General features: G+C 48.7%; 11 protein-coding genes across 11 annotated transcripts; 5 read left to right on the forward strand and 6 right to left on the reverse strand.

Annotated features, from left to right (window-relative positions):
• Window positions 1-3,926: 3,926 nt before the first annotated feature.
• AO090701000815 (putative mitochondrial carrier protein) lies at window positions 3,927-5,141 on the forward strand (the record flags this gene model as incomplete). The annotated part of the gene is made up of 5 exons (XM_001823552.3): window positions 3,927-4,035; window positions 4,105-4,114; window positions 4,182-4,337; window positions 4,397-4,667; window positions 4,722-5,141. 5 exons carry the CDS (start codon window positions 3,927-3,929, stop codon window positions 5,139-5,141), a joined length of 966 nt encoding a protein of 321 aa, XP_001823604.3.
• Window positions 5,142-5,866: 725 nt separating this feature from the next.
• AO090701000814 (mannosyltransferase complex subunit MNN9) lies at window positions 5,867-7,088 on the forward strand (the record flags this gene model as incomplete). The annotated part of the gene is made up of 2 exons (XM_001823551.3): window positions 5,867-6,979; window positions 7,068-7,088. 2 exons carry the CDS (start codon window positions 5,867-5,869, stop codon window positions 7,086-7,088), a joined length of 1,134 nt encoding a protein of 377 aa, XP_001823603.1.
• Window positions 7,089-7,523: 435 nt separating this feature from the next.
• Window positions 7,524-8,981, reverse strand: AO090701000813 (Zn(2+) transporter YKE4; the record flags this gene model as incomplete). The annotated part of the gene is made up of 3 exons (XM_001823550.3): window positions 7,524-8,533; window positions 8,586-8,736; window positions 8,841-8,981. 3 exons carry the CDS (start codon window positions 8,979-8,981, stop codon window positions 7,524-7,526), a joined length of 1,302 nt encoding a protein of 433 aa, XP_001823602.3.
• A 362-nt stretch (window positions 8,982-9,343) lies between these two features.
• Window positions 9,344-9,913, reverse strand: AO090701000812 (uncharacterized protein; the record flags this gene model as incomplete). The annotated part of the gene is made up of 1 exon (XM_023237140.1): window positions 9,344-9,913. One exon carries the CDS (start codon window positions 9,911-9,913, stop codon window positions 9,344-9,346), a length of 570 nt encoding a protein of 189 aa, XP_023092297.1.
• A 436-nt stretch (window positions 9,914-10,349) lies between these two features.
• On the forward strand, window positions 10,350-11,708 carry AO090701000811 (uncharacterized protein; the record flags this gene model as incomplete). Its single annotated transcript, XM_023237141.1, has 3 exons — window positions 10,350-10,867; window positions 10,958-11,614; window positions 11,693-11,708. The coding sequence occupies 3 exons, from the start codon at window positions 10,350-10,352 to the stop codon at window positions 11,706-11,708; spliced, it is 1,191 nt and encodes a 396-aa protein (XP_023092296.1).
• A 100-nt stretch (window positions 11,709-11,808) lies between these two features.
• On the reverse strand, window positions 11,809-12,567 carry AO090701000810 (ABC transporter C family protein; the record flags this gene model as incomplete). Its single annotated transcript, XM_023237143.1, has 1 exon — window positions 11,809-12,567. The coding sequence occupies one exon, from the start codon at window positions 12,565-12,567 to the stop codon at window positions 11,809-11,811; it is 759 nt and encodes a 252-aa protein (XP_023092295.1).
• A 1,092-nt stretch (window positions 12,568-13,659) lies between these two features.
• Window positions 13,660-15,357, reverse strand: AO090701000809 (uncharacterized protein; the record flags this gene model as incomplete). The annotated part of the gene is made up of 1 exon (XM_001823546.3): window positions 13,660-15,357. One exon carries the CDS (start codon window positions 15,355-15,357, stop codon window positions 13,660-13,662), a length of 1,698 nt encoding a protein of 565 aa, XP_001823598.3.
• Window positions 15,358-17,446: 2,089 nt separating this feature from the next.
• Window positions 17,447-18,303, reverse strand: AO090701000808 (uncharacterized protein; the record flags this gene model as incomplete). The annotated part of the gene is made up of 3 exons (XM_001823545.1): window positions 17,447-17,658; window positions 17,712-17,783; window positions 17,835-18,303. 3 exons carry the CDS (start codon window positions 18,301-18,303, stop codon window positions 17,447-17,449), a joined length of 753 nt encoding a protein of 250 aa, XP_001823597.1.
• A 3,141-nt stretch (window positions 18,304-21,444) lies between these two features.
• AO090701000807 (uncharacterized protein) lies at window positions 21,445-22,487 on the forward strand (the record flags this gene model as incomplete). The annotated part of the gene is made up of 3 exons (XM_001823544.1): window positions 21,445-22,090; window positions 22,143-22,208; window positions 22,261-22,487. 3 exons carry the CDS (start codon window positions 21,445-21,447, stop codon window positions 22,485-22,487), a joined length of 939 nt encoding a protein of 312 aa, XP_001823596.1.
• Window positions 22,488-24,283: 1,796 nt separating this feature from the next.
• On the reverse strand, window positions 24,284-24,900 carry AO090701000806 (CinA family protein; the record flags this gene model as incomplete). The annotated part of the gene is made up of 2 exons (XM_023237144.1): window positions 24,284-24,366; window positions 24,438-24,900. The coding sequence occupies 2 exons, from the start codon at window positions 24,898-24,900 to the stop codon at window positions 24,284-24,286; spliced, it is 546 nt and encodes a 181-aa protein (XP_023092294.1).
• A 365-nt stretch (window positions 24,901-25,265) lies between these two features.
• Window positions 25,266-26,728, forward strand: AO090701000805 (uncharacterized protein; the record flags this gene model as incomplete). The annotated part of the gene is made up of 3 exons (XM_023237145.1): window positions 25,266-25,395; window positions 25,577-25,628; window positions 26,368-26,728. 3 exons carry the CDS (start codon window positions 25,266-25,268, stop codon window positions 26,726-26,728), a joined length of 543 nt encoding a protein of 180 aa, XP_023092293.1.
• Between the last annotated feature and the right edge of the window lie 197 nt (window positions 26,729-26,925).

The raw sequence follows: 26,925 nt of genomic DNA on the forward strand, positions 1-26,925 counted from the left end.
TCATGCCCAGCATCATTTGTAGGATTATTCCACACTGGATACTCTTTATTCTGACTGGTGCCTTGTTTAGCCCGCTCGGTCGTAGTGATGGGAAGCTGAAGGTCTAGGTCAGCCGATTTTGCCGCGTGTGGTTACAACAGATTTCTCATCTTTCGGTTCAACATGGTATCAGTCATGTACAGCCCCGTTTAAAAGGAGTACTCAGCCCCCGTCTTGCTTCCGACTCCGTATAAAAGTGTCACTACGAGTCCTGCTGTTGAACAACCGTGCAATGTGCTTGAAAGCCGACCTGTCGCCGAGAACTTCCAGGGCTGGCATCTTGCATACCCACTGAAAGTTTATTGGCTTCCGTTGCGCATCAGCGTGGACACCATACTACTAATCAGACTCGTTCCGTTCTTGTCGTGTTTATTACTTCGGCGACCGTTCCGCCACTGCCGTCGATACACTCGTATTGAATATTTGCTATATGTTTTCCATCGCGTCTTGCATACCCTGGAGAAGTGTCAATGATCCATGTCCCATGCTAGCCAGATCGCTACTAGTGTCCGTCGCTTCCGCGGGAACCCCGTCCGTTCACCAAGACGGAAACTTATATTGATATTGGCAGGGACTGGGTACAGACTTCCCAGTCCTTCAACTTCAACCTTTGACACGCTTCCTTTGCAACTAGTAAGAGATCGGTTGTCTCAAATGTGAGGATTGCCTATCTGGGCTTTTTGCCTCTCTCTTTCCAATCACAACGTACCGCGCTTGCCAGATTTAAATCCCTCGCAGATGACCGGGGGGTGGAGACCCAAGTGGAGCTGGATGCCCTTTAGCCCTTGACTAAACCATCCGTACCGCACCCGTACCGTCACTTAGTCTCATTACCGTCACTTTCTGCCCCTCCCCATGACGCCATTTGGCCTCCTTGGTTGGTTTTCCCCGCAAGCTAACGGTTCGAATAGAGTTGCTTGTTCCCTGGTTAGAGCCTTCAATTTTCAGGGGAAGCTCGACAATTTTCCTCAGAGAAGAAAAATTAATAGACGAAAAAAGTGTGAACCAAAAAGGGAAAAGAAAAGCAATATCCGAAAGATCAACAACGGAGGCTCTCGCATGATTTGTTACCAGTTGAGGGGTCGGATAGACGTCGATCCGGAGTGCGTACGACTACTACGACTGTTTTGACCGATCTGAGGTCCGTTGAATCGTCCCACTGTGGGTTGGGGTAGAATCCGAAAAAGAAAAGAAAGAAAAAATTTAAAATAAAGAATCAAACACGAAGAAAAGCCAACACAATATAAATCCCCTCAATGGCACTTTCTCCACGATCTTCCGTCTCCGGCTCTTCTTTGTCACCTTCGCTCTATCCTTCGTCTTGCAGTTCTCTTCATTCTCCGCCATTACTGAGTGGTAAGTCGATTCCGCTCCACTTTTCTTTAACTATATTTTTATTTTTTTTTTATTTTATTTCTATCTTGTTGTTGTTTTGCTGTATCGCTTCCACATCATCTGATATGTTCTTGTCCCTGTTTCAATTAATGTTTCCTGATTGCCTGGACCAATAACCCCTTTGTTTCCCTCTCCACTTTTTTTTCGGCCTCACATTCATTGCCTTACCGGAGGGGCAGTCACTTTCCAATTGGCTTTGAAACCCTTCGCTTTTTTTCTCACGATGAATTGTCTTGGTTTCCGTTGCTGGCAAATTGACCCGGATTGTCCGCTCCCCACATGACACGTGTGACATGCCTCGCCGACTTGACTTACATTCTCTCAGCCACTCAGACTGGTGCTGATCGCGTGTTCTATAGCCAATCTCTCATCATCTTCTTGGTCGCCGCCTTCCCATCGCCCTTCAACTGTTTGTGCTCAAGACCAGTTGGAAAGCTTAATTGCCAGACACGGTCACCCCACTCGAGTATCGCTGTCGTCCTTGGAAGAATTAACGGCCACCTCTTCCACATATAATCCACCCTCCTCCCGGTCTCCGTCACCTCTCTCAGACACTACAGACTCCCTCGAGACTCTCTCGCTCTCGACCTCCGCCTCGAGGCCCATTCCCATCCCCAAGCCGTCCTTCCACACGCACCAGGACGACCTCCCCGTCACTCCTTTGACAGGCCGGTTCGACAAGGGCTATTACTTCGCCCATCGTGACCAGGCTGATAACAAGACCCGAGAGAAGCCGACTCATCACAGGAGTCGCCCACACCCTCATCGCGTCCCCCGTTCATCGGCCAGAATGCGATCAGATAGTTCTACCTTCTACTCACCCGTGGTGTCTTCGTCCATGTCTCCCGCTGCCCGTCCTTCCTCACCTCAACCACCCCGTTCCCGGTCGCAGAATCCCACCAAATCCGTTCCAGCCTTCCATCTCAGCAATCTGCCACGATTTCATCCCGCGGTCTACTCAGCGGCGGGTTCTCAGGGACAACCGACATCCCCACGTCAACCGCGGCCATCTGCCTACCGCACCACCTCGGGCTCTCGGGACGCGATGTGGCAGTATCAGGAACTCGTCGAGGGTGTCACCTTGTCGAAGACACCCTCCCGGCCACTCTCGCCCAGTCCGTCTGCTCCTCGCTTGGACCCTCTCCGCAGTCCTGGGCCCGTCACCCCCCTCGCCCTGGAGGAGGCCAGTGGCTACCTGATCTCGGGGACGTCCAATGCTTCCGCTTTTGCTTCCCGGGACGCCCCATCCGGTCCGGCCCCCGACTTGATCGACCGGCTGATCGTCCGCGAGACCGAGCGAGCCCGTCAGAATGCCAAGAAAGGCACTAAGACTAGATATTGACGTTCGCCGTCCGAGCGAGATTTTCTACGATGCGGAGCAAGTCGGTGACTTTCAGTTGGCGAGGACTGCCAGGACTTGCGGTTTCACCACCTCGTTATCATATCCTGTTTCTTTTGTTCGCCTTGACTACCGGGTCTATAGACGATCTCCGGGCCTCGAAAAGACCGCTTTTGTGTGTACTACGAGCTGTTGTATTTTATACCCCACATAGCCTTACATTCTACTCTTTTCTATGTTCTGTGTTGTTATTACGATTATTGATGTTTCTTGTTCTTGATGATGTTATATTCTCCTAGATATATCTGTTACCACATGTTCTGGGCCGTTGCAATGGCATTAACTATAAAGACCGAACAGAACCAGACTGTTCTGCATTTGCTTTACCGTGACATTGACGACTTTGAAGCTTCATATTGTGCGGGGGGTTGAGGAGATGAAATAGAATTGGAAAAGAAAGCAAAACAAAACATATCTCGCTGGCCCTTTCGTTGTTTTTTGTGTCATTGCATTCGGAATATATATTTAGGCTTCACAGCCACTAGACAATACCACACAGGTCTTTACCAACAGCAGATCAATAGTGAGCTACAGATAACGCTCTTAAATCTATCGTAGATTTCTCTATAAGTGATACTAAGATATAAACCAGCACTCGCAGGCCTCCCAGCCGTGGATGAACCAGATCGATACCTCGGAGTTAAGAGGAGGCCAAGTCCGGGAGGATCGGCAAGGCTCCGGAGGTGCACCAGAGCTCCCCGACCGCCGACTTTTGCGGGGCCGCCGCAAAGGATGGAATCTTTAAACTCGGCCTTCTCGCTCTCTTCCACTTCTTTCAATGGAGGCTTCTCTGTCGTTCTTTAGAAAGTCTCAATTGTATCTAAACTCTCCATTGCGTCAAACTCGATCGCACCGACTAATGGGGACTGCGCAACGTCGTTAACATCGCCAACCCACCTCGTCCGATAGCGGACCCCCAAAAAAACAATACTTCGCGGCTGGACTACCGCGCAAATACTGCAGTTCGAAGAAATATCCCCTCGGGGTATTCAAGTGAAAGGAGACACATATACAATTTAAAATGTCGACCGCGTCAACGGCATTCGAATCATCTACAACACCGTCGATACACGAGCATCAAACATCGAAGAAAATGGGCGGATCCGCCGCAGGGGGTGGAAATGCACCCCCGGTCACGAGTTCGAAGCGTGACTATAAGGGCTTTGTTGCTGGGGTATTTTCCGGTATTGCGAAGCTGAGTGGTATGTCTTTTCTGTGGTCTGTCGGCCATTGTGATGTTCTTAGCTAATTTTGTTTCCTACGGATTTTAGTTGGACACCCGTATGTGATACCTCTCGTGTCGTGTGCTTCTCTCGGATCAGGAATGTTAACACCAAATTTCACATAGATTCGATACCGTGAAGGTCCGTCTACAGACGAGTAAAGATGGACATTTCAAGGGACCGTTAGATTGCGTGCTACAGACAGTGCGGAAAGAGGGCGTGAGTGGACTATACAAGGGAGCGACGCCGCCGCTGGTCGGATGGATGGTGATGGACTCTGTGTGAGTTTCGTCCGGGTCTTACATAAATGAGGGGAAGGAGGCGCTGACTCAAAGTATAGCATGCTCGGTTCCTTGACACTGTATCGCCGATTGCTCCTTGAAAACGTATTCTCCAGACCTGAGATTCGCCGCATAACACCCTTTGCCAAATACCAGGACCAGGCCACACTGCCCAGCTTTGGTCATGGAATTGCAGGAATTATGGCGGGAACGACGGTCAGTTTCATTGCCGCGCCTGTAGAACATGTCAAAGCGCGGCTGCAGATTCAGTATGCGGCCGACAAATCGAAGCGCATGTATAGTGGGCCGATCGATTGCATTCGTAAAATTGTAAGTGCACAGTCCATAGACGAGGGATGATAGGGATGATGCTGACTCTCGTAGCTTCGCACGCATGGACTCGGCGGCTTATATCGTGGCTTGTGCGCTACGATCTTCTTCCGCTCCTTCTTTTTCTTCTGGTGGGGATCCTACGATGTGCTCTCCCGGTGGATGAGGGAGCGTACGAACCTATCCACCCCGGCCATTAACTTCTGGGCCGGCGGTATCTCGGCGCAGATCTTTTGGATCACATCGTATCCGTCTGATGTGGTGAAACAGCGCCTTATGACGGACCCGATGGGCGGTGCTCTGGGCGACGGGCAGCGACAGTTCCGGTGGTGGAAAGACGCAGCGGTGGCGGTTTATCGGGAACGAGGGTGGAGAGGATACTGGAGAGGGTTTGTGCCATGTTTCCTGAGAGCGTTCCCGGCGAATGCCATGGCTCTGGTTGCATTCGAGGGTGTGATGCGGTGGCTGCCCTGAATTATGTGGCACTCACAGCGGCTACACTAGCATTTGTACATACGATAGAATTATACCAACGCAGAAACGACTTCATATTAATAAACTCAATAAATGAATGCCTTCAACATGTACAAAGAAAATAGAGCAAAATAAAATTAATAAAGAGGTTTTCCCCCTGGTGAAACAAGATAAAGGGCAAAAAAACCGTTCTAGAGCGTGAACCCTGCAGGGTTGCCGCATTCGGCAACAAGTGAGAGTCCCCATCGTCCAAAAGCAGCCATTGGACTCTCTCTTTGCAATTTCTCTTAATCTCTGAATGCAACTGCAGCCCCAGTCGAAGGCATTGAGACACCGAGATGGCGACTCAGCAGCCACAGCAAAACCAGGAAGGCGGAACGAAAGGGTCGAACCGAGTCAGACAGAAAATTGGGTCCGAGTGTCTTTTTCCGGAGAGCTTCACTAGACTAGAACATCGATCGTCTCCTGCGCCATCATTGTCTCCGTCCGCTCCCCTCCGGAGACTACATCCGGGGAGTTGACCAACTACTTCCGCTCGTAATCGAATTCGCTATGTCAGGGGCCAGGCACAGCACTGCTTTTATCGCTGGCTAACGAGGATTCGCCGGACCACCACTGTCGATCCCATATTGACCACGTTACGCACACCAATCCTGCGACAACATCTCACTCTCCTCCTCGATCAACGCACCTTTCACGTTTCCCCCGGTCCTCAACAGGCCACGATGGCCGTCGCACGCCCAATGCGACGCACAAGTCCCATCACCTTCTTCCTGGCAGCCTTCCTCGCCTTCGGATTCCTCTTTTTCCTCCTCTCCCCGTCATCCTCCGCCACCACCGCAGGAGACACCTCCCAGCAACGCCGCGAAGACGCCGCAGACCACCCTCTCTCCCCTCCGACAAAACCCTTCCTCAAATCCCAACCCGTCCGCAATGACGGCCTCAAAGCCCCCCCACCAGTCGTACACTACGACCTCAACAAACTCACCACAACCAGCGACTCCGCCGACAAAGGCGAACGAGTCCTCATCCTCACCCCCCTAGCTCGCTTCTACCCAGAATTCTGGGACAACCTCGTGCACCTCGACTACCCCCACGAACTCATCTCCCTGGGCTTCATCATCCCCAACACCAAAGAAGGCTCCGCCGCCCTCTCCGCCCTGGAATCAGCCATCAGCAAGACGCAAAACGGGCCCATCCCCTCCCGCTTCGCCAGCATCAGCATCCTCCGCCAGGACTTCGAGCCCCCGCTGCAATCCCAGGATGAAAAAGAGCGCCACAAGCTCGAGAACCAGAAGGCTCGGCGCGAGAGCATGTCCCGCGCCCGGAACAGCCTCCTCTTCACCACCCTCGGCCCGGCAACCTCCTGGGTCCTCTGGCTGGATGCAGATATCATCGAGACTCCCGCCACTCTCATCCAGGATCTGACGGGTCATAATTACCCGGTTATCGTACCGAACTGCTACCAACGGTACTACAATAACGATCACAAGCAGATGGAGGTCCGGCCGTATGACTTCAACTCATGGATCGATAGCTCCAATGCTCAATCCTTGGCGGAGAGTATGGGCCCCGATGAGATTCTGCTAGAGGGGTACGCCGAGATGCCTACGTATCGTACGCTCATGGCCTACCTGGCTGATATCGAGAGTCCCAATCCGAGACGTGTGATCGAGCTCGACGGTGTCGGTGGCACGGCCTTGATGGTTAAGGCCGATGTGCATCGCGACGGAGCTATGTTTCCCGCTTTTCCATTCTATCATCTCGTGGAGACGGAGGGTTTCGCGAAGATGGCGAAGAGACTGGGGTATCAGGTTTTTGGGTTGCCGGATTATTTTGTGAGTCTTCTTTATTTCTATTTTTTATTTTATCTTTTCTCCCCCGTTTCTTGTTTGGTTGGAGATGGTGCTAATGGGTTTGATCTAGGTATATCACTACAATGAGTGAAGGGATTGTGATGTTTTCATTCTAGATTGTTTTTACGTATTGATTGCTTGCATCCGCGCGCTGTGCGCAGGTTCGTTTTCTCCTGACCGTGGGGTCTTGGCTTTGCATTTCCTTCTGTCTTACGATGCTTCCTAACTATACTTGATGGTCGGATGGGCGTTGGTTGTCTTGTATTATGTGGTTCTACGTAGAGTGGGATCGAGGTCCGTCTGGTTTGAATCTATGTATTGCCAGGAACGGGGCTGGCGCTATGGATATTATTCTATGTCCCATTACATACATACACGCGATATCGTTTATATCTAGATGGCATTTGGTAGATGATGTAGTAGGTAGTCCCTTGTTTAAGGGTTGGAGAACGAGAGTGAGTGAGGGTGTCGTATTTGAAGATCATAATGGTGAGTATGTGCGCTTAATCCCAAGAGATCCTATTTCTTATGTTAGCAAACCCCACTCAGATATAATGGTGTGTTTGGAAAAGAAAAGCGAGAAGAGGGAAAGAGAAACATACGCAAGCATAATCCCCGCCCCAAGCGCAACAGCCAAAAACTGCACAATAGTCTTCTTGATCTCGACCTTCTTATCCTTCCCCGTTTCCAACAACTCAGGGATAACAGACACAGTCCCTACATAAAGGAAGGTCCCCGCCGTAAACGGCAAAAGCATATCACCCCACTGCAAACTGGTGCCCCAAAGACCACTCACCACTCCCTCAGCAGCGTCAGCAGCAGCAGCACCATGACTACCGCCGAACTCCTGCACTGCGATACCGATAAACGTACCCAAGAAGGCACCGATAGCGGTAACGAACTGTGCGCCCATGGCCTTCTTCTTCGAGAAGCCAGACTGCACAAGGAGGGCGAAGTCGCCGACCTCGTGGGGAATTTCGTGGAAGAAGACGGCGACGGTGGTGGTTGCGCCGATGGTAGGTGAAGCATAGAAGGACGAGGACATGGCCAGGCCGTCGGTGATGTTGTGGGTGAAGTCGGCGATCAGGTTGAGGTAGCCGCCGAGTTTGACGCTGGGGTTAATTTCCTTTTCGGGGGAGGGGTCTGCGACGGCTTGTTCCTTGGTGGGCTTGCGCTGTTTGAGGTCGCCAGAGGACTTATTGTCGGGTGAGGTGCTGGTTGTTACGGCTGTGGAGGGTTCGTGGGAGTGACTGTGGCCGTGGGAATGGTCGTGGCCTTCGCCGCCGGTTGCGATGCGGAGGGTCTTGTCCATTGCGACGAAGGTGAAGAAGCCGACCATTATGCCGAGTCCGAGGAGGAGGTTCCTGTTCGGCTCGACCATGACGAAGCGGACGTGGTCGGGGCTGTCTTCGCCGAGGAAGATCTCAGGTAGGAGGTGGAATAATGTGTCGCCCATCAGCCCACCCACGGCGAAAGCTACCATCACGGACAAGGATGAGGGGTCGATGTTGGGGGGGCATAGTGCCAGGAGGAAGTCTAGTGTGGGTTAATTAATATGTAATATAGTGGGAGAAATGTAAGGACGTACTTGGGGGTCCGGAGATATACGCAGTGGCCAGAATTGCGTTTACAGCTGGGCTACCAGGGAAAAGGACGGCGAAGATCTTCGAGGTCAGGCTGGTGGTTTGGGGGTTGGTGGCACGCTTGTGCTCATTAAGAGATTCCACGAGAGGGCAATTCTATGTATTAATTAGTATGTTATAGAAAGTCCTAGAGGTACAACAGCAGTCGCGTCGCAAAATCGGTATAGACTCTCCAGGGGTAGGGACAGCTTCATATTTACCTGCAATTCATCCTCGATCTGGCTTACAGAGAGCTCACCAACGGGAATCACATCTTTGGCAACCGCTAGTACACTGAAAAGAACCAATCCAGCAGCCAGCGCAAAGGCAAGCCTACGCGGCGTAGAGAAAAGCCGAGCCATCACCGCGAGAATAATTATGTGCGCCCAGAAGAGCAGTGACACTCGGATCGGAAGTAAGTAATAAGTGACACTGACATGGGACCCGATCGTCGGACCCTTAAACTTACTGATTGTTATCGGAAACCCGCGTCAAACATGCCAAGACTGTCAATGCAAACACCCACCAACCTTTTCGGAGAAATCGATAAGATTAATTTTCAGATTTCTTCAGCGCATCACATTTTTGATATCAAATCCGTTAATACACACAATCAAACAACATGGGAAACCCCAGACAGAAGAGAAAGCTTAAGTCTTCCCTGCCGAAGCAGAAGCCCAAGAGGTCCGGGATCCTCAAGAATGGCAACAAGAAAATCAACGTGCTAGGAAATGCGATCATCGCCGAGAATTGGTAAATTTTCCCAAGTACCGGAAACAACATGCGCAATGCTGATGTAGGTATCTGTAGGGACCGCAACCTGACTCTGACACAAAACTACCGCCGTCTGGGTCTCTCCCATCGTTTGAATGCCCCCACCGGTGGTTCTGAAAAGCGCGTGACGAAAAATGGCATCGAGACCGTCCCGGAGGACTCTCTTCACATCAAGAGCAGCGCCCAGGCCGCCACGAAGAACATTACGCTGGGAGAAACCAAGGTCGAGCGCGATCCCGAGACCGGAAAGATTATCCGCGTAATCCAGCCCGATGAACACGAAATGATTGTAGTCGCCGGACGTAAGGTCCGCAAGTCGAACCCGCTTAACGATCCTTTGAACGATTTGTCCGACGACGACATGGAGGATGCTGGGTCGCAGAAGAAGACCCCCGCAAGTGCGATTGTTGAACAGCTCGAACGCCAGGCAGACAAGGAGAGCAGCGCCGTCAAGGCAAAGAAACCACGACACATGAGCGAGAGAGAAGTGGAGTGGATTACAAGGCTGATCGAACGCCATGGTGACAACGTCGCAGCTATGGTCCGTGACCGGAAGTTGAACCCCATGCAGCAGACCGAGGGTGATATAAAACGGAGGATCCGCAAATTTAAGGAGAGCCAGCAATGAAGAAATCTGTTTGTTGCATTGTGTCACGGCGAGTTTGGCGTTAGACGGTTGATTTTGGATAAAAGTATGTTTATGCTGGGTTTCGTTCGATCATGACCGAGGTGGTCTGCTGGTTGTCCTGGTGGTCTCAAGTCGTGTCATACCATACAATCGTCATTTATGTGCTGTCTGGCATCAATATCCAATGATAATCTGAACATAAGCGTTTGAATGAAATAAATATGCAAAATACTGAAGCCGTTTTTAGTGTAATGCTTAGCCCTACTCAAGCTAAATACGCACTGCCGGAGGATCAACTAAGGGAGTTTCCACAGAAGAGAGCATAAACATGCCCTACATGCACACCAGTAGCATATCCCCTACACCCATACTGCCCAACACGTCAACCAGTCAACACGTACCACGAAAAACCAAATCATCACTCCCATCCCTCTTCTACGATACCACCTCATCTCTACCTTTAATCCTCCATCTCAACCTCCAACCACCACATACCACGACCAACTCCAAAATGTCCACTATCCTCCTGATCCTCTACCTCTACACAATCACCACCCTCCTCAATCCAGGATGGGCCCAAACCAACCAGTACTCCCCTTCTCACCCCCACCTTAATCAACCCCAAATCACACTGACAATGAAACACCAGAAAAACACCCCAAAACCTCTGCTCAACCCCCGGTACCCACTACTGCCTGCACGGCTCCCTCCAAAGCCCGGAAATGCTCTCCTGTGTCTCACGCACCAAAGCCGAGCTTCGCTCTTGCAATATCGAGTACGTTTCTTGCCAGTCTACATCCAGGCATTTCTGGAGAGGGAAGCACTAATTCATCTACAGATTGGCGCGTATCATCCCCAAGGGCTATGAGGGATGGGCTTTATGTACGTATCTTTTCCTTTTCATCTCTTTTACCTTGTTTATGGGGTATGGTATAGTGGTAATGGGGGAATAGGCTATGAATCCTCGCTTGCGGCTGGAGATGCTATTTGTGCGTTCAATGGGACGGGGTATACGCGGATGAGGGGTACTGTTGAGGTTCCGGGGGCGAGGATTTGTGACGTTGAGAGTGGTTCGATTGATGGCCTGGAAAGGGTGGATATTGTTTCTTTGGAGAAGGGGGTGGGTTCGATGATGGGCTCCAGTCAAAGTTATGGATTGGAGTCCGGCTCAAGTCATGCGGTTACATCCTCTTTGAGTGCAGTTTGGGGATCTTTCCAGCCAGTGACTGTGTCTGTAGCTGGTGAGATGGGTGAGCCGGTGCAGAGGAAAAGAGAACTGTGGTTCTGTTTTGATCGTGGGAGGTCAAGGTCCATGGATCCTGGGGATAGGGTTGTGGTTACGGTGTTTGGTTCGGGGTCCAGTTGGATGTCCTCGGTGGTCAGGTCTCAGGAGACTACTATGGATAGTGAAGGGGTGGTTGTGTCTAGGCTGGGGCTTGGGATGGGGATGGGTTCCACTCGGGCTCTTAGTAGCACCTATGTCTCGACTTCGACTGGAAGTTTGGCCGCTTTAAATGGCACTTCGACGGTTGGGTTTCCTGTCGCGACGGGGTCTGTGGGTGGGTGTGGGGCCTTGGTGGTGGAAGGGACCTGGTATGTGTGTGTTTTGTTTGTGATCTGGGCTTTGGAATGGGCCTGGTAGACATTCAAGCATGGTGTCTCGTTTAGTAGGGTGGGATTCTTTTGAGAGACGTAAATGAAAGGTTGATTACTCTGTTAGCTACAGTCCTGCGGGATAAAGTAAGCACGCTCTATTTATTATTCTATATTTTATCTGTGATCAAAGTTCACATATCCTTCACGTATCCCTGTTTGGATACTCGTCCCTGATCCAGAACAACATAGTAATCTGCGTCCTTGATGGCTTCCAATCTGTGTGCAATAGTAATGACTGTAGACTCTTTCATTTCCTCTCTTAGAACTTGCTGAATCTCCAACGAACTTTCATGGTCGATGGACGCCGTTGCCTCGTCGAGTATGACAATCGAACTCCGGCGTAAGACTGCCCTTGACAAACCGATTAGCTGTCGTTCACCCTGGCTCAGGTTCCGACCCCCGGCTTCCACATATGTCTCCAAGTTCCAGCCGTGTCTGCTGCAGATGCGTTTGAGGACGTCTGCACACTCCGCGTCTGTGTACTCGCCGGTTGGATCGAGGTTACGGCGGATGCTTCCCGGGAAAAGAACGGGGTCTTGCGCAACAAAGGTTACCCTTGTCCGGAGTGCTTGCGTGCTCACCTGCGCAATGTCGTGGTCGTCCACCAGGATGCGGCCGCCATCTGGGCGGATCACGTTAAGAAGCGAGACTGCGAGGGTAGACTTCCCGCTTCCTGTCCTGCCGATAACGGCTGTCGTGGACCCGCCAGGGATGCGGAGGGAAATATTATTCAGCGATGGATCCAGGTGAGGGGCATATCGTATCGTAACATCCTCAAAAACAATATCGGAGCCGAACTTCGGCCAAGATGCCGGTGGCTCAAGGGTCCCTGGAGATTCTTGTTCAATGTGTAGAAGTTCGTCAACTCTTTCAACTGAGACGAAATCCATTTGCAGTTGGCCATACTGCTTGCATAACGCGTGTGTAGAGTCCACAAAGTTATTCCCTGCTATCAAAACGAAAGCGGCCAGGCCAGGACTGGCATTCGTGTATAGTGCGATGGCCGCAAGACAGAATGTTGAAAGCGCAGACAGGCCTTCGAAACGATACATCAGCCAGCTCTGCAGTGACCAGTAGAAGTGGTCCATGCCTTGGAATTTATCCACAACAGCGATGACTCTATCCTGAAAGCGGGATTCCGCGTGAAATGCACGAACAGTAGTTAGACCATGCAACAGTTCTCCAAAGTTCGAGATTAGTGGGCTCAGAGACACCATCTCAAGCCGCCGCAAGCTTTGTGACGTTGGGAGGAACCGTAGGAAGGTAAAAATAAAGGCGGCTGTTAGAAGAAATGAAAAAGCAAGAAATGTCGGTGTGACTGAGGCAATGACTAGGAGTGATGAAACCCACACGATAGCCTGGAAGATGATTCGCTGGAATTGTTCGCTGATGTTTCCATCGACTACACCGATGTCAGATGTCAACCGATTCATCAAACGTCCAATAGGAGTGACATCAAAGAAGCGGAATGTGGCATGGCTGACACGCAGCATGACCTCCTGAAACAATGTTTGGCCCGCACAGTAAACTATGACAATCATCATGAGCTGTGATACTAGGACAGTGAGTGATTGGAAAACTGTAATAGCAAAGAATGCAACAAGCCATGGTCGGACGTCTTCAACTGGTGCAGGAAACTTGTCAAATGGATTACCTGGCTTCCAACTGAGCACCTGTGGCAGGACTAGTGGTTCTCCCAGTCCTCCAGAGGAAGCTTTTTTATAAGATGGCGAGAAGCCAAATAACACAACCGTTTGATCGTGATCATAAGCCTCACCCCATTCTTTGATAAACCAGGATTGACCAACAGCTGCGAGACGATACATAGTTATGAAGACGGCAAGGACCAGCCACCACTTATACTTTCCAGCTCGGATATAGTTCCAGTAGACTTTGGCCTTCACTCCCCATTCAGCCCTGTGTTCCTCTTCAATAAACTTGTCTGGCACCGCGGCTTTATCATCCTGGTCTGTCGCCTCGTCTTAAGCCCCATCGTCCGTGGTGTGGGATGAGGAAGATTCGTCCGTATCATCAATGCTGAGAGTTGAGGAAATGTTTTGCTTATCTTCTATGGTAGCTCTGCCATCATGAAGGTGAACTATTTGGTCTGCAATATGACGTACTAAAGTGGTGCGGTGAGTAACAAGGACAACTGTGCGGTTTTGCATCAACGGGCCGGAGAAGCACCTGCGAACTATGGTTTCTGCCGTGTTATGATCCAGGGCGGACAAAGGGTCGTCAAGGTATAATATTCTTGCAGTGCTGTAGACTGCCCTTGCAAGAGCCACACGTGCCTTCTGCCCACCTGAAAGGCCAATCCCATTTTCGCCCACAAACGATAGATCGCCATGTTTGAAGTTAGCCAGGTCTGGAAGTAATGCGCAGGCCTCGAGAACTTGCTTGTAGCGAGGTTCATCGTACGGAGAAGAGAACAGAATATTGTCACGGATACTCATGCTCTGCAACCATGGCGTTTGAGAGCAATATCCGACCATCTCATTGGGGGTCTCGGAAACACCACTCAGTCTATCCAGTTCACCAAGTAGCGCTTGAAGTAGTGCTGTTTTCCCAGCACCTACTTTACCGCAGATGACTGTCAAGCCCCCAGAAACTCTCAGGTTGATATCAGAGAGCACAGGCGATGCCTTACCAGGCCATGCAAAGTAGCAAGAGTCTAACACCAGTGAGGCTCCAGCATTTGATGCTAGTGCTTCCTGTTTCTCCTTATCGGGTTCAGCCATGAAGTCCTCTATACGTTCCATGGCGATTGAGGCATTGATGAGCACTGTTATTAGACCCGGAATTTCTCTTAGCCGAAGCTCCAGCATAGTGAAGAGCTGCAAGGCCGGAAATATGATGTCAATACGCAGGGGATTCCCAGCCAACAATGTATAGGCATACAAGGCCACAACAGGAAAAAGACCACTGGCGAAGGTGTTGACAAAGCGAATTAGAACATTGAAAAGACTAGTCACGATACGAAGGTTCAATTCAGATTGCCGGGCTTCCATAACCTGACGCAGCCAATGGTTTTGCCAACCATACCAACGAAGATGGCGAAGGGCCTCCACGAACTGAGATGATATTTGGAGTCTAGTATCTGTTGCCAGTCTGCGCACTCTTTCCCAACGAAGGAGCATACTTGTTATGAAAACGTTCAAGACCTGCGCTACCAGGATAGCCGAGATCCCGAGAAAGCAGGAGGGGCCAAGCAGCTTCCAGACGAGCACCGTGGCAATGACAAGACCCAAGGGTTTGTCAACTAAGGTGTCCACTTCCCAGAACCGCTGGGCCACTTCGTAAACATCTCCACGCAGTAAGTTGAATATCTTTCCCATGGAAGCCGCGGTCTTCACTTTCCCTTTACTAGTAGCTTGTCGCTGCGGAAATAGTCCGCAAAGCTTCCTCTGCTTAGCACTGGGCGATACTTCACCGTTATTGTCCTCGCTCTCCTGGCTCTCATTTTGGCTGCCCCTTTCTGGAATCTGCTGATCGAATATATTCTTCCTTGATAATGCCTTCTCATACACCATCATGATCATCTCACCTCTGCTTCGTTCGTAGCAGCGTCTACCATACCAGAGGTTCAATACCTGGGATTGCGCTGCAACCAAACGAAGCACTAGTGACAGCATGGCATAGGTCAAAGCGACACGTTTTGGTGCGTAGGGGTTCCCCATTGCGCTGAGAAGCTGTTGGAGAAGCACGGGGGTTGAGAAGTCTGTAAGGACAATCAGCACCCGCCAAGATCACGGAATGGTGATACACGGACCGCAAAGCATCTGCACCGTAGAGATTCCTGTAATGATCAGAACATCGATGCCATTTGCTTGAAGTAACCTAGATATGACAGATCCGCGGAGCTGACGAAACTTTTCATGCAGTCTACGATGTTGAAACTCGAAACCTAAAAACCAGACGTCATCCTCATTTAACTGTTTGTGCTTGCCGGCTGTCATCAGCGGGGACATCCAAGACACAGTAAGAAATTGCCAGAGTCGTAGGTTGTCCTCAGGGCTGCGGAATTTGCTTGATGGCGGTTGGCCAACAACGCCGATATCAACGCGGGGAAGTGAAGGTCCCCGAAATGGCATAAATAGGATAGTTGCGCAGGCAGCAGCAGCAGCACTAGCGGCAATGCAATGAGCATAAACCCTCGACACTGCATAGGCATCACGGTTTAGTATGACCGCCGTTTCTACAGCCAGCTCTACAGCAAAGAAAAACAGCATGGATACTGGACAGGACCTTGGGCGTTCTGCGGCGATCAGAACAATTGCAACCGTCTGGATCATCACTTAGTGTACGTTGCGCAAAAGAATAGCCGTGACTTACCCAAGATACCAGTAGCACGATATTGCTCAGTGTCGGCACGTATGGCACAATTTTTGTGAGCTCAGCTGCGAATCCAACTGTGGAGAAGACAAGCAGGGCAATCACCCATCCCGTTCTTTGTCTTGGTCTCTCTGATGGAAGCTCAGCACATGGTGGCTTTTCAGCAACAAAAGGCCGCATCCATTTCGGACACTGAACCAGAGAAAAACGAGTGAGCGCACGACTCAATGCAAGAGCCAAGACTATGATGCCCGGAATGACGGAGACATATCGCATGGCACATGCTGACAACCGGGCATTTGCCGAGTCCTGGGAGAGTTAGCAAATGCAGACATCCAACCATCGATGGTAAAGACGTACCCAAACGGAAGGACAAGAATAAAGAGCATCAATTTCTTTATTCAGAAGCATCTGGATGGCTTTAGTTGATCAGTCAGATTGTCGTTCATCCGAGAGATGAATCGAGTTTCCGACAAAGAACAAGTCTTCCCCGCCTTCGGACGGAAGCGGTAATTAAGTGCCTGGAGGTATATTAAATTGCCGAATGCCTGAGGCTACAGTAAGCCACTCCACTTATAGTTCATTTTCCCTTTAGCTAACATTTGTTATTGAGTTGTCAAACTAATCAATCTATCTAGAATACAGGGCTATGATTTTTGGATGGCTTAGTTATTTGAAAAAAAAAAACTCAATCCTGAATTTTCTTTAGTGACAGAAGTTTTATTGTTTAAAATATTTGTTATAATGGCAGGATTATATATATTTTCAGTATAGACATGGTCACAGCTTATAAGAAACGATCGGGTTTTATCCTATGAGCACGTATGCAAGATGTGGGAGAGTAATTCTGGCCATAGACGTCCCCGGACTATGTAATCTGTCAAGCTGCGAATGCCTTATAAACTACCCTATAAAGACGCCTAGTGTGTCTGGCCACCTTTAGGTAGTCGAATGGTATAGTTTTGCATTTCACATAATCTATGCGGAAGAGTTGGGAATGATTCAATTGATCGTACAAGACAAAAGGGTAGCGATGGAAATACAATATTTAGTACGAGTCTCCCTGACTGTAGATTCCTCTATTATTCGAAGGACAAAAGAAAAATTAAAACAAGAGAAGTATACAGAACAGTCTATGGGTTGCCTTCTTAGATGAGGTATAGAAGAGCTAGTCTAGCTGTGTTTCCTTGTGGACAAGACGGTGCAATTCACCCATAAAATTCAAGTTTACATTCTTAAATAGAACTAGCAGAAGTAGGTATCTCCTCTCCAGGCTAAGACTAGATAGTAAGTACTATGTATTACTACCGTCCGCATTGACATTGAAACTGCAAAACTGGGAAACAAGTGCACAGCTATACCCAGCTTCAATATCCGTGTTCAACCGCAATGAATACCTCGCCGCGCGTACAGAAGGCTTTCTGTCCGATCACCTTAGACGAGATAGATAACGGACCTATCCACATTCGAAGCACGAATCTGCGAAGAAGGATTCCGGTAAAGGTGACAGGTATTTTTGTCTGCCTTGGTGTCGACGGTTGCTCTGGCGCATCCAGCTGTGCTCGCGCAAAGATCAGCACATTCCTGGAACGAATCTACATCCTTAACTATGTTCATATTGGCACCGCTTCCGACAGCCGCAGAAACTGTAGAGCTGTTAGATTATCATGAACAATGTTAAATGACACGGTGTGCTAACCTGTATGACCGCATGCGATCTTGTATTTCTTTGATCCAGTGGAATAAGTCTGAACTTGAAGGCCGTTGGTACCTGTTAGGAGTCAGTAAAAGGAATGACCTAGAAAAATGAATGTTGCCTTACAAGTCCGAGCCGCCAAACCCTTGCACTTCTTCAGCTCAGCCTCCATCGTCTCCAAATCAGCTTCACATCCACTTCCCCCAAATGGATCCTCCCCTGCTTCTTCCTCGTCCTTCCGATAAGTGATCCACATGTTGTCAGACCCAGTCTTGATGGAGGGCTCAGAGCCATGTTGAACCAGGTAGCACGGATATGGCAGTGTCGTCTTGGCCGTCCAGATTGCACCCACGCAGCCGTCGCTGCTGGCGCACTCGCCAATGCAAGCCTCCGGGTTGGCAACATTCAACCCAGTCCTGGAACCATCCGTGGTGTATTTCCCACAGCTAAAGGTGGCGTGAAGTCCAGGCTGGACTTCAACTTCGCCGGAACTGGGGGTATCACAAATGCGCTTGTACTCTGGGCGAGCATGAGGCGCATTTGCATAGGCAACTCCAGCCAGGGAGAGCATTGCCAAAGGAGCTTGGAACTTCATATTTAGGGATAAGAAGGATAGCTTGTGAGATGCTCGGAGTGGGAAGTGACACGAGAGAATAAACGAAGATCGTTTGCTTTGGTGTTGTCAAGATGCTTTTACTTCCAGAGCAGTTGACTGGGTATTTATATTGTACCTGAACAGACGGCTGAATAGATTGACTGATAAATCACAGTGTATCCCAACACAAGCCATCCTAAGCATGCCGCAAGGGGTATGAAAACCACCTTTCAGGATCCACAACATCCCCTGGGTACCTTTCGCTGATTCTATGGATCTACGTACGTATGCCTATTCGAATATGATCATCAATTCAGGACTAGTGTCAGTTTTAGGCCTGTACTAAATGAAAGTAGCAATAGTGAGTGGTCATATTGAAACTTGTCGAATCACGACCTACCACGTCATATAGGATCATAGATACCAAAGGTTGCTTTTTGTAACTCTTAGCGGAAATTATTAGATCTAACGCTGGCGCACGAGATATATCAGAAAGTATAAGCTTGCATACCAGACAGTAGACCTCACTCAGGCATGCGCGATCGTTTCATTCTGGGAATATTGTGGAGATGTAAGGAAACCAATCGTTGAGGTATCCTCGGCCGAGTTAGGTAATGAGCTAGCAGGCGTGGTTTACTGGGAAGAGCCTTGCACAATGGTGAGACACATCGTCTCTATTGGCTACTAGCGCCACCTGTGTATTTCTCAGTTGGTAAGGAAACTGTCTTGCCACACTGATCAGTCAAAGTTCCTATGAAAAGCGCACCGTTTCCACAGGTGAGATATGACTATCCGTGCCGAAGGCTGAAGAGACCCACCTGGTAAAAGATGTAAGGGAATAAAAGAAAACCGCATAAGAATTTTTGACTGTGGGTCCATACTGGAGTATCGTATGCATGGTATGATATTACCGCTGTACGTTTAGGTAATGTGTAGTGTCCACTACGGCGCCAAGGTCCATCGCCGATGCAGAGCCATTGAAACACCTTTTGCTCTTTGCCGTCTACATTTGGAAGCATCAGTCCTCTACAGCAGGAACCTATGCAATCGGGGCGAAATGTTGCTGTTGCTGTAGGCAATGGTAATGCGACAATACCCAAATTGGTGATCGAGATGTGGGCTCAGTAAAGACAGGTCAGAGTTTCTCCACTCCTACTTTCAGCTGAATGAGGACGAGGGGGGGCTTCGTTCTGCAAGAAGACAGCCCCAGCTGCAGGCCGACCCGTCCTGTGACCTGCATTCCAGGATGTTCCCGATGTGAATACAGTAATACCCTGTTAGAAGCAGTCAACTGAGCTGGCTGCCTAGAATGCGTATATCGGGGGATTGCTTATATTGAAATATCTATACAGAATAGTAGGAATCGGGATTTTAAGTATTATATCTAATTCATATTGGATATTATTAATATTTCTGCGTAGTTAAGGGTATTCAAATAGCAAGACATAGACTATAGTGTAAGAGAGAAATATAATTTTTTAGTTGTAGATATGTTGTACAGGTAAGATTTTAAAACTAAAAAAACCAAAAAGTAGTAGAACACATAATTTAAATCTTTATATATTCTTAAAAATATATAATTGGTCAAGAGAATCCATTTTACTCCCTTATAAGCAATTTTGTATGGGGGATTAAACAGAATGATGGAATCTCCCTATATAGCGGTTTTTAAAGTATTTTGTATGGGAAATGATTTTAGACACCTAATCAGATTGCTCATGATGCGTAAATTTCCTATATCGGGGTTGCTTATAACGGGTTTTTACTGTACTGCCTCCTTGACATTATCATCCAGACATGATCTAGGCTGGCTGGAGCCAATGCTGTTCCAGTCTAATGGAACTATTCCCTCCTTGCTTAAACCCTTATCCGCACTGCAAGATCACTGCCTTACATTTTAATACCCGAGTTTGAAATTGCTCTTTCCACGATAGCTTTTGATCCTGGATAATCATCTCAAATTGCATTATGTTTCCAGCCAAACAGCGGTTTGTGTGTGAGTAAGTGTAAAATAAGATTCAGGGCACTGTTAGAGTTACGGATCGATACAGAACTTACGGATTATCCGCCACTATTGAGTGCTATACATCTTGAATCATGCAAACCTGTGGATCCGGATATCTTTTCCGCAGGACCCACATCCAACCAAATTCTCCAAAACCCCTGCAGCCTTTTTGATCGGCATTTTCAACCAGGGTTCTGCAACCCTGTGAACTTTATTGATCATCTGCCGTAATCTGTGTTGACAAGATAGGACACACGGTCAAGGGATGAGGATGAGAAGTGAAATGGGTAGGGAACGTGGAACTCATCACTCCTTCTTCCGGAGATAATTGCGATGAATTTAACAAGGTAAGATCGAGAAATCAAGAAAACTCCGTCGTGTTATACTACGGGGATGCTGAATGTCCTATCTCACATTCCCTAGTCTTGTTGGACTGCAGAAGCAACGGATGGGCCGGTGATACGTCCAAGGACCCACTCACTCGGCAGCAGGAGATGTACCGCTACATGAAGTCACTCTGGCATGCTTGACTACGAGCGTTTGAGTGATTTGGAATGCCATCTGGAACGCGAAATCTGTGGTATTCGGAATGATGAAAGCCGATTAGCAATGCACGCTCTAGCGCACACATGACCAACCGATCCGGCGCATTAAACACTAATGTACATACTACACCTAATTTTGAGAGTATTCGGCCAGCCATGAGACGATAATCTAGTCGAAGCAAATGAAGGGGGAAATAACGGGGAGCTGAAATGCTTCACTAATAACTGTTTTGGGACAACGAATTGATGATCCCCTGTCTTGCTATGATGTCTCAAATTCTAAAGGACTAGTTAAAAAAAAAATAAAAATAAAATAAAAAACAACAACAACACAAACAAGGGCGTAAAACATACACAAATCGAGTGAGATAATGTTAGACATATCATTTGGCCGAAGCTACCCTAAAAATGTGTAATATGCAAGGGTGGATGGATATCCGTACAGCAGTCGAGGTTTAACACACGATATTCGTTCCTTTTCCCTTTTGACTCTAGAACTTATCACTCTACCGATCGGACATTCCACAGTATATTAACCCTATCTCATGCCATCTTTGATACCACTATCCCACCGGCAGCACCTCTTTCACGATGAAGCCGCAATCATTCATTTTCTTTGCACTTGCCACTGGGGTTCTGGCCCAAACGTCACCGGAAAACGATTACAAGCGTATTTGCTTTGCCCTAGATGGCCAAGAGGAAGACATCCTTCCCGGATACAGAGTCAAATATACATGTGACTTCTACGGACAGCACAATGGCAGCCCTGTCGAAGGTGTGGAAAGTGCCAAGGATTGTGCACAACTGTGCCAGACAGCTGGCTCCAGCTGTGCGGGAAGTTCATGGTTCATGAAAGGACGCAAGTGTCTCCTCAGCGGTAGCAATAGTGAGGCAAAGCGCGAGTTCACGGTTTACATGGAGAAGGTTGGGGAGGCCAGTGACCCTTTCGGTGAAGACGAGGATGATCCGTTTGGCGGTGATGAACCAGAAGAAGATGATCCGTTTGGCGGTGATGAACCAGAAGAAGATGATCCATTTGGCGCCGATGAGCCAGAGGAAGATGACCCATTTGGTGCCGACGAGCCAGAGGTAGATGACCCATTTGGTGCCGATGAACCGGAAGAGGATGATCCATTTGGTGCCGATGAGCCAGAGGAAGATGACCCATTTGGTGCCGACGAGCCGGAGGATAACGATACAGCCTGTGGATGCGATAATTGCGAAGTAGATGTGGCATGTGAGTTTAGCCCTCTTCCTAACAACGAAAAACGCCGCTGACTGCTATTTAGGCGGATACCCTGACGAAGCTTCACCCGCTCTGAAGGGTAAAGCATACAAGGTCTTCTGTCAGAAATGTAAGTGGCACCTAACTGCCATCGATATTTGTGGTTTTTAACGTTGATATAGTGGATGATGTCGGAGGAAAGAATATCAGACCGCCGTTCAAGGTTAACTCCGTCAAAGAGTGTATCGAAGCATGTTCTGATGTGCCCAACTCCCAATGCAAGAGGGCTATCTGGACTAATTCCCGAGATGCCAACGGTCAGAGGTCCTGTTGGCTGCGGGAATGGAACGGAGTCAAGAAGGTTCCTACTAAGGTGGGCTCATGGAGCAGTGCCCATGTGCAAGAGTAAGGACGTATCTCTGTTAGTTATGTTCTTAGTGAGTGGCATGGAACCCGTGTGGTAATTCTGGCTACTTGTTGACATAGTCATTGTCAAAAGCTCTCTATGTAAATCAAATTTGGCATAACCTACTGTATCGAGTTGATTGAAGTAGCTAATCTTCTATACTATCCTACGAGACTTTACGAAATAGTGTATGGTCAATCATTTGGCATTTATTTTAAGTTTAGATTTAGGAGGCTTTCATTCATACACCGCCATATTTTCAGGGCCCAGGTCACCTAGATACGTCGTTACTCTCCACCTCTTCTAGGTCTCTATATATAGACCTCTCTCCATATATTCACTTTGCTAGATGGTCACAAGATATAACACCGCACCAGAACATGCTGTCCACCATACCTAGATAAAAATACCAGTGGGTGGTCGATTAGACCCCGAAAACAGAAGTAGTGCAAGCTTGATGGGCTCCCTACTTTCGGTCTGATAATCTGATCAACATACACATTCTCCATCAAGGATTGTCCGGATGCAAGAGGCATTTTCCCAACCCCAAGCCCTTTTGAGCTGTGCTTGTGTCACTCTCGTTGGCCATGCATGCTCTTCCTCTAGCTCGGCTAAAATTCCAATAAGAGCCTGCTGTTGTAACTGGTCTTCGAACCTATCCCCACACATAGCGATTGCAATGAACGCTGTAAGAAGCGCAGGCGAGATATCTCTGTTTGTAGTGGCTATGCCGCACGGTCTGAGAACGGCCTTTTTGACATTCTGATCTACAGACTGCAACGTCGTGTGTCGTTCTAGTCCTAAGTGCAGGATTCTTGAGTTATAGACGGTAAGGAGAATCCTAGCGAGTTCTAAGTGTTGAATTCCAATGACATGGCAGCTTCCTAAACCATATCTCCGGGAAAATTATCCTTCGTGTGCTGTCTGGGCTCTGAGCATGGGTGGCTCGAAGGAGGAAGGCTTGTGCTCTTCCCAATACGTGTCAAAAGCAACCAGATCTTCGTAGCAAGCCACTCATTCAGCAAATGTCCCAGCTGTGTGAATGCCCGTGTTAGCAGTAGCTGAGTAATGCATCTGCAGCGCTGCAGGCGAGGGTATCTCATCTATCCCGAAGCAGGGAAATTTATGCCAGAGCACTGGCTGGGTGAAGACGGTCGGAGACTACAGTCATATTCTGTACTCTTCAACAGCAGCACTCAAGCGTGTATTGGACGGAATCAGACTTACTTGGAGCAATCCATTACGCTCGCTACTGTTGTGCACCGGTACGAATTTGCTCTCCTGCATCGGGAATGGGAACAAGACTGAGTAGAAGTAACCAATTTGCTGCCGGGCCCGTTACCTATCAAAGTATGGAGGAGAGAATTGACTTAGCATTTATGTATTTCGAGCATGGAATGTTATCATGAGGAATAACCATCTGCGTGTCTATGTATAGGCTGCCACCTTGTTGCTTGGGCAGAAGAATTAAAGGGCAATTCTATTTCTTACCTTGACTAGTCCTTTTCCTGGTTCAACTGGAAATAGCCTAGAGGCAATGGTGTTCTAAGCTACCCCAAATGCGATAGGAAATCAAGGAGAGGTCGCTCATCTGTCTTTTGTTTTTAAAGTATATAAAGATTTGCTTGAGAGGTTTTATCCATACACTGCCATGACTTTCGCTCCTCTAGATGCGTCGTTGCTGTCTACCTCCACTGGGATTATACATATGCAACCCCTCTCTTTATTCCCCCCCCCCCCCCCCCCCCCCCTTGGAGAATATTCAGAACATAGAACAGCACAGCAGGAGTCAGTATTAGCTATAACTTGGTGTACCCAGTGTTGAGATGTAAAAGCAATGGGCAGATCCGGCATGAATCCTCTTCTATTTCCTCCCGCCACCCTGGTAAGCAATAAGTTCCTCACGCAGTCGAGACAAGGCTTCTAGAACAGTTGCTTCGCGGATATGCTCACGAGTTCCAGGGAAGTTGAAGGGACCCCAAGCTCGGGTCCCAGTAGGTGACGCAATGCCGATATACACCGTGCCGACAGGCTTTCCATCCTGAGATGCGGGACCAGCGACCCCCGTTGTCCCAATACCCCACACTGTTGGGCTGTTGTCACAAGTTGTGACTTTGCGAGCGCCTTCGGCCATCTGTGTTGCGACATCGGGGTCAATCACACCCATCGTAGCGATCAGGTCTGGATCCACGCCCAGGAGTTGCTGCTTGAGAGGTGTTGCATAGGACACAACACCACCACGGAATACTGCACTGGAGCCTGGCACAGAGGTGAGTGCGGCCATCACACCACCCGCCGTCAGGGATTCTGCGACTCCTAGTGTTTGTCCTGCCTGGTTAAGCATGTGGATGACATCGGTAGCTATATCAAGGAGCGTCTCGGTGTTTCGCTGTATATACACGGGGATGGAAGCCATCGTGGGCTATATGGTAAAAGGCCTAGGGTAACGATTTGAAGGCTGGGATGAATCGAGTTGTGCTATTCCGAAGACTGACAGTCACTTGATACTAAACTACTGCAAGACCATGGAACACCGGGGAAATTTAAGTCAGTCAACAATTTAGGTGCCTGTGAAAATCCCAGAGGAACTTTGAACACGTACATCGACAACAATAACAGAAGGCCATAGTATTCTCTTCCTACAGACCCCAAGGCTGCACCTATTGCCGTACAGAATAAGAGCCTCAACTAGCCAAGGCTTACTCTGATTGGAACAAGCATAACAAGCTTCCTAGTAATTAACCGTGCTTTTATTAGTTGGGCCAACCAATACAAGACTATATGTTTGCCTGGTCGGGTGAAGGATTGCAAGATTACGAGGCAGTGCTGCCTAAAACCTTGCCATTTTCAAAGTCCACATGGCTCCCTTATGCACCCGACTTGACTGAAGCGAAGAGACTTCCTTTATTTCGTTCGCTTTTCTTTTCGTTTTCTCTTCCTAAATAACACAGGCTACTGTAGATAAGCTATACTCCGTATAATGCCATGGCCATGAGATCTTGATAGGGTCGGTATTGAAAATTCTTAGCGGCAACTTTCAGGGTTTGCAAAAACCCCACCTAATGTAACCACAACTATCATACAACGTGCAGCCTCGGCTGGATTTCGGTTCACGCAACCCCCAAGATTTTATCGAGTTGTTACGTATGACCTCCACAAGATGACAAGCACGATTGAGAAATTTGCCCAATTAGAGACCCTCTGGGACAAAGCAATCCAGTCGCCGGCGGGTGGCCGCCCCTCGCGTTGATGCAGGTCAACTCACAGAAATACCTGGGGCAATCTGTCGAAGATTTAAGCAACAAAGTTGCCACAAACCCGTATTTTCTAACCTATGCAGAATACTGCCTGATGAAAGAAGATTTACACTTCTTGACATCATGAACCAACTAAAGCATGCGAGTGATCGGCGGCACTGGATGCGGGCACGGCCCGATCTCTAGGCTAAGCAGGAGCAAGCTCGTACTGCAGCTCTTTCCCTGATAGAGTCAAAGGCTTTTGAAAACTTGGAAGATATGTGTTACTCCATTTTGACGGCGCATTACGACGCCAGGGAGGAGAAGCGCAGGCACGAGAGGCCGAGGCATTTGCCCCAATAATGGATCCAAGATGTTATCGATCAGGGAGAAGACAAAAGCTGGGTTATGTATGGTACTATCACAAGGGGCAGGAAGGCTGGACAGAGTTTCAGCATCAATTTGAAGATATCCTGACGACGCAGATGTTTGCAATTGTCGGGTGGGACCAGATTGAACACTCTAATGTGGCCGAATTTGTGAAATTCGAGGCTAAATACTCGGAGGAACGAGAACTGGATTTCCTTAGGTAGTGAGTCAGATGCAGGGCTACTATGTATTTATATGATGTTGACCACCTAATAAAGGGACTGTCGGAATCGCCGTGACAGAGGCGAGCTCAAGGCAGGAACTCTCCCCAACATCTTTTTCCTCATGACAGACGAAGCTCGCGTATCGTATAGTCAATGGAGACACAGCTTTGCCTGGGCAATTGACCCAGATTGGACTCGGTCGGGTGCTGATGAAGACGGCTACGATGGACGACTCAAGATCAGTGCAACTCAAATCTACTTCCGATTTTACGAATTCATCTCAACAAAGAAATATACACTGAAGGATATCTGGCGCGACTTTCATCAAGTCAACAAAACACAGACATATGTCCCAGGGCCGCTTCCTGCTTGGCCTTCCACGGACTTGGATAAACCAGTATGGCCTGACTCGTGAATGGCCTTGGATTACATCCCGTAGTCTGTTCCTTTCGTCTGTTATCTCTTCTAATTCTTCACTCGAACCATCGGTACTTGTTCTATAACAGGAAGGGCCCCATAGCCCAATATGCTTAGAAAGGAATAATTAAGGCTTGTGAGAGTTGGTGGGATTAAAAGTAAACTTCTTTTTGATACATCCTGCGTTCCAGAATA

This window comes from Aspergillus oryzae, chromosome 5 (genome assembly GCF_000184455.2).
Source record: "Aspergillus oryzae RIB40 DNA, chromosome 5".
NCBI classification, from domain to species: Eukaryota; Fungi; Ascomycota; class Eurotiomycetes; order Eurotiales; family Aspergillaceae; genus Aspergillus; species Aspergillus oryzae.